Source organism: Gossypium arboreum, chromosome 1 (assembly GCF_025698485.1).
Source record: "Gossypium arboreum isolate Shixiya-1 chromosome 1, ASM2569848v2, whole genome shotgun sequence".
Lineage (NCBI taxonomy): Eukaryota > Viridiplantae > Streptophyta > Magnoliopsida > Malvales > Malvaceae > Gossypium > Gossypium arboreum.
In genome coordinates, this window is record NC_069070.1 from 5,836,763 (window position 1) to 5,842,610 (window position 5,848).

General features: G+C 42.8%; 1 protein-coding gene across 1 annotated transcript; it reads left to right on the plus strand.

The window, feature by feature from the left end:
* The first annotated feature begins 3,630 nt into the window (after positions 1-3,630).
* LOC108481585 (uncharacterized) lies at positions 3,631-5,238 on the plus strand. The gene has a single exon (XM_017784695.1). It carries the CDS (start codon positions 3,631-3,633, stop codon positions 5,236-5,238), a length of 1,608 nt encoding a protein of 535 aa, XP_017640184.1.
* The last annotated feature ends 610 nt before the right edge of the window (positions 5,239-5,848 follow it).

Sequence of the window (5,848 nt, forward strand, 5' to 3'; positions counted from 1 at the left end):
TGTGCCGGCATTTTCGAAAAAGTTAATGAATATTACTGGAATGAACGAACAGTGGGTTGCGGCAAGGATCAAGCAGAAAGAGGAGTGTAAGTGCATTCCATGGAAGAATTTGCGAGATTTGATCCTAACATATCCTGATATGAAGAAGAAAGTTGACGTCTTTGCCTTGAGTATTTACGGGTTGATGCTCTTCCCTAGGGCATTGGGATATGTTGATGAGGTGGTCATGGATCTATTCGACCGACTAGACAAGGGAGTCACACCAGTTCCTGCAATTTTAGCTGAGACATTCAGGTCCTTGAACGCGTGTAGAAGGACCGGCGAGGGCAGATTTATAGGTGTGCACAGTTATTGTTAGTATGGTTTCACAGTCATTTTTGGAAGATAGACAAATGTCATTATAAAGCTTTCTTTGGGAATTATTCCCCATTAAAGGAGATAGCAGCTACACCCAGAAGAGATGACATATCGGAAGAAAACTGGATCGCGCTCCTGCGGAATCTACAGGGAGAGGACATTGAGTGGAAAGCACCTTGGTGGATGCCTAACAAAATTCTTTTTCGATGTGGGAGTTTTGATTGGGTCCCTTTGCTTGGGATCTGAGGAACCATTGGATATGCTCCCTTGCTCGTGCTTAGGCAATATGCAGCAAGACAGTTCATACCGGTAACCCATGGGCTTGCTCAATGCGAATTTTCGTATAAGGGATACTACAAGAAAAGGGTTAAAGAGATTTCTAATGCTTGGAATCAGACTCGTCGAATGGAAGGGTTGGCTGCAGATCCGATGACGACCCCTGAGTATGATGGATGATTGAGTAGACGAGTTAACGACAATATCCCTGGGTCAAGTTTAGAGGGTGCTCAATCGATAGAGGAGTATTTGCGAGTAGTTCCCTCTGAATTGGAAATTATAAAACAGGATTTTGAGAAGAGAAGTTCAGAGTTGGGGAAAAAGATAGAGCAACTCGAAGAGGAGAAGGTATATCTAAAATTAGACATTGATGTCCAGAAATTAGACGCCGAGAAACTGAGAAAGGGGAAAAGGAAAGCTGAAGAAGACTTGGACAGTCTGAAGAATGATTACAAGGAACTGCATATGTCAATGAGAACTACCGGGTTAGGAAAAACATCGAAGCAATGGCAACAAGAAATCCAAGAAGAAAAGTCTAAGGCCGATCAATAGAAGAGGAGGTTCTGTGATGCTCGAGCACAAGAGGAAGCCCTTAAAAGAACTACATCAGAGAGTCAAAGCGAAAATGAGATGTTAAGAGCTCGAATAACAAAGTTAGAAAAGACATTGCATCAGCATCGTAGTCGCAACTCTGTAATGGAATTAAAAGCTAGCTTAAGTGAGATCGAGAATCTGAAGGGGAAGATAGAAAAACTTGGGGCTGCGCTACGGGATTGTGAACACCGAATTGAATCACTAGAAGCAAATAGTAAGTAATTGGAGGAACAACTTCACCGGTCTCAGAATAAGGTTCGAGATAAAGATCACCTCATGGGAGAAGCTATAGTTCAGATTCGAGAAGTGGCGGAACATTTAAAAATCCTGGCAGTCCAAGCTGATGTATTAAGTATAAAATATGAGTCAATATCGAACCGAGGTTAAAAGCTGGCTGAACTTCTTAAAAAAGTTAGAGCTCTAGGCATAAGGGCTAGGCCGTATATGTAGTCTATTTTTTATGTAAAAGATTTTGTCTGTTAGTAAAGTTATTCTAAATAAAATTGAATCAGATTGACACCTTTTTGCATTCATGTCATGCATTTGCATTGCATAGCATCATAAACATTAAGTTGTACAAAAGAACCCTATTAATTAGTGATAATTTATCTGGTTACCCTGAAACATCGCTACTATACACGGAGGAAAAAAAGGGATATGGATCAAAGGTTAGAGAAATTAGAACAAATGTAAAAGGAGATGCATGAGCAACTGCATGCTCAGATGCAAGAACAGCTGGCTAGGATCCAGCAGGAGATGAGGGATCAAATGCTGGAGTCCCAAAAAAACATACTGGAGTCACAGAACAACATGATGAGTCAACTGACACAGCTGCTGAAGGGAGGGTCTGACAAAGGAAAAGGCCCTATGGGGGACATGGGAAATGAAAATGAGGATTCCGCTTGTCCTACAAGTTTTGCGCCAGTAAACATGCAAACACAACCACCAAGGGTATCTGTTAATGTCCAACCTCCTTATCAAACTGGTACCTCGGTACCAGTAAACTTCCCAACAGGATCGAGCACCAACCCTGGAGATAATCTAGCAAACCCTCAGGTCCCTGACTTCGATGACGCAGCAGAGGTGGAAAAGATAAAGGCTAAGGTCCCAAAATGATTTGAGGATCGATACAAATAGTTGGAGGAAAAGTTCAAGGAGTTAGAGAATGCTGATCATTACGGCGGAATCGATGCAAAGGAACTGAGTTTGGTCCCGGACTTAGTACTTCCCCCAAAGTTTAAAATGCCAGAATTTCAAAGATATAACGGAACTAGCTGCCTTGAGGCTCACATTACGATGTTTTGTCGAAGGATGACGGGGTATGTCAACAATGATCAACTGTTGATCCATTGTTTTCAGGACAGTTTGAGTGGGGCTGCAGCGAAATGGTACAATCAGTTGAGCCGTGCTCAGGTCAAATCATGGAAGGATTTGGCGCAGGCCTTCATAAAACAGTATGGCCATGTGACTAATATAGCACCTGACAGGATTACATTACAGAACATGGAGAAAAGGTCAGGTGAAAGCTTCAGGAAATAAGCCTAGAGGTGGAGGGAAGTCATTACGCAAGTCCAACCACCACTACTGGAAAAAGAAACGACTATGCTGTTTATTAATACCTTGAAGGCACCTTTCATTAATCATATGTTGGGGAGCGCAACTAAGAGTTTTGCAGACATAGTGATGTCTGGCGAAATGATAGAAAATGTAATAAGGTGCGGGAAGATAGAAACAGGAGAAAGCACGAGAAGGTCAGCCCCAAAGAAAAAGAAAAACGAGGTAAGCAACGTGAGCTCAGGCTATTCAAAACCTGTCACCATTAATCAATCGAGAACGATAGTCACAGGCCAGCAGGCCACACCAAGGTGAGAGCCTAACACAAGGCAGAATATAAAGAGGTTCCAGTTCACTCCTATACCAGTGACGTATAAGGAGCTGTACAAAAAGCTGTTCGATGCACACGTAGTGGCCCCTTTCCACTTAGAACTGTTACAACCCCCATACCCTAAATGGTATAATGCAAATGCTCAGTGCGAATACCATGCAGGGATTACGGGGCACTCGATAGAAAACTGTACCTTATTCAAAAGGTGCGTAGAAAGGCTTATCAGAGCAGGTGTTGTAAAATTCGATGATACACCTAGTACGGGAAATCTGTTACCCAGTCACACTGATAAAGGGGTAAACGCGATAATTGAGAATGTGAGGAGGAAAGCCAAGCTGAATATTGCTGATATGAGAACCCCATTGAAGCTAGTTTGGAAGGAAATGCAGAAGAGAGGTTTAGTCCCGCAGGGGTTGGGGAATAAAATCCAAGATACACGGAACTACTATGAGTTCCATTATGAGAAAGATCACGAAATCCAGAATTGTATTCAGTTCAGGGCCCTAGCATAGGGTCTAATGGATAATAAGGAATTGGAGTTCCTCGAGTCTGTCGAAGAGGAGGATGTATGCTCTCTAGGAGGAGAGTCAAGTGAAGAAGGCTGCAGAGCCAGCCGTCCAGTGATAATTATTTCGAAGCCCAGAGTTAGTGAAGTAGAAGCAAGAGTCACACCAAGAGTTGTAATCCAGAAGCCAATAGCTCCCCCTTATAAAGATAGTCGTAGGGTGCCTTGGAATTATAACTGTAGTATAGCAGTTTCAGAGAAAGAGGGTTCAATTGACACGCTAAACACAGAGGCCGAATCAGCAAAAGAGAAACCCGTCATGCTCAAGCAAGAAGTCGAGAGATCAGAACCACTGGTTAATGAGCCAGTAATAGAAAATGAAGCCAAGGAGTTCTTGAAGTTCCTAAGACACAGCGAGTATAGTGTTGTGGAACAACTACACCAACAACCGGATCGCATATCGGTATTGGCTCTGCTGTTAAATTCAGAGGTCTACCGTAACGCATTGATGAAAGTGTTGAACAAAACCTATGTTGCGGATGACATTTCGGTTAACAAATTGGATCGTCTTGTCGGAAACATAAGTGCTGACAATTTCATCTTCTTCAGTGATGAGAAGATACCGCCAGGGGGTAGGGGGTCTACTAAGGCTCTGCATATCACTACACGTTGCAAGGGGTATACGCTACTCGGAGTGCTAGTTGATAATGGGTCCGCATTGAATGTGTTGCCTTGGGCTACGTTAAACCGTTTACCTATAGACAGTTCCCATATGAAGACGTGTCAGAACATAATAAGAGCATTTGATGGCACAGAAAGGAAAGTAATGGGAATGATAGAGGTACCTCTTCAGATTGGCCCAAATGCGTACGAGGTAGATTTCCTCGTGATGGATATTAAGCCTTCCTATAACTGTCTATTAGGAAGACCTTGGATTCACTCAGCTGGGGCAGTGCCATCCTCGCTGCACCAGAAGCTAAAGATGGTTACTGAGGGTCGCCTAATAACAATAAATGCAGAGGAGGACATTATTGCGTTAGTTACCAGTGATGCACCCTATGTAGAGAATGACAACGAAGTGGTTGAATGTTTATTTCGATCGTTAGAGTTTGTAAACGCAACATTTATAGCTGAAGAAAGCAGGATTCCGATACATAAGATATCAAGGGCTACGAAAATGAACCTGCAGCTGACAGTTGGGAAAGGAGCGTTAACTGGCAGAGGACTCGGGAGGCACCTCCGTGGACAAGTTAGAGTGCCAGTCTTGGTTAGCAAGTGGGATCGCTTCGGTTTGGGATTCAGGCCAGTGAAGAAGGACTTTGAAAGGAAACAAGAACAGCGGAGAGCGAGATTGAGTGGGACAAAAGTCAGGTGGGAACCGATGAGCTTCCTCCACATTTCTCAAACATTTGTATCTGGAGGGTTTATTCATTCTACACAGGAGAGGATAAAAGAAAGAATGGTCGAGGATGTGATGGGAATTTGGAACATCAACGCCACGTTTGAAGAGGAAGCAATGGAAAGAAATTTATCAGGCATTTGCCCATATGAGCCTGGGAGTGTTTTGGATAACTGGACTGAGGAAGAAATTCCTGTAATCTTTAGAGCTAACACAGAGTAATATTCAAAACCCACTTGTTGTCTTCTAGCCTAGGGACAATAAGAATCTTTTGTGAAATAGGCTCATGTTCAAACATTATTTTTTTCAATAAAAAATGCATTTTCATATATCGGTTCGAGCAATTATTCTTTCTTCTTTTTCATTTCATACACAATCATACCATACAAAGGAATTATTCATTTCGTTTTCTTTGGGTATTCTCTTATACTCATAATAGGCCCTCGGATGTCAACGTCATGAGTAATGCTGATGCGAGCCCGGAATCTCTTTTTGAGCGAGACATGTGCTTTGAGGGATTTCAGGATTTTAAAGAGGACGAGGATTGTGGTTTATCTCCCGATTTGTTAAGGATGGTAGAGCGAGAAGAGGAACAGATCCTGCCACACAAAGAGACTACTGAGATTGTGGCCCTGGAAGAGGGGAAGGAAGTCAAAATTGGCACTTGCGTTAATGAGAAAACAAGACAGAACCTCATTGAACTGTTGCAAGAATTCAATGACGTCTTTGCATGGTCATACCAGGATATGCCTGGTCTAAGTACCGATGTCGCAGTGCACCGTGTCCCTACAAAAAATGATTGCAAGCCAGTTCAACAGAAGATCCGAAGGAT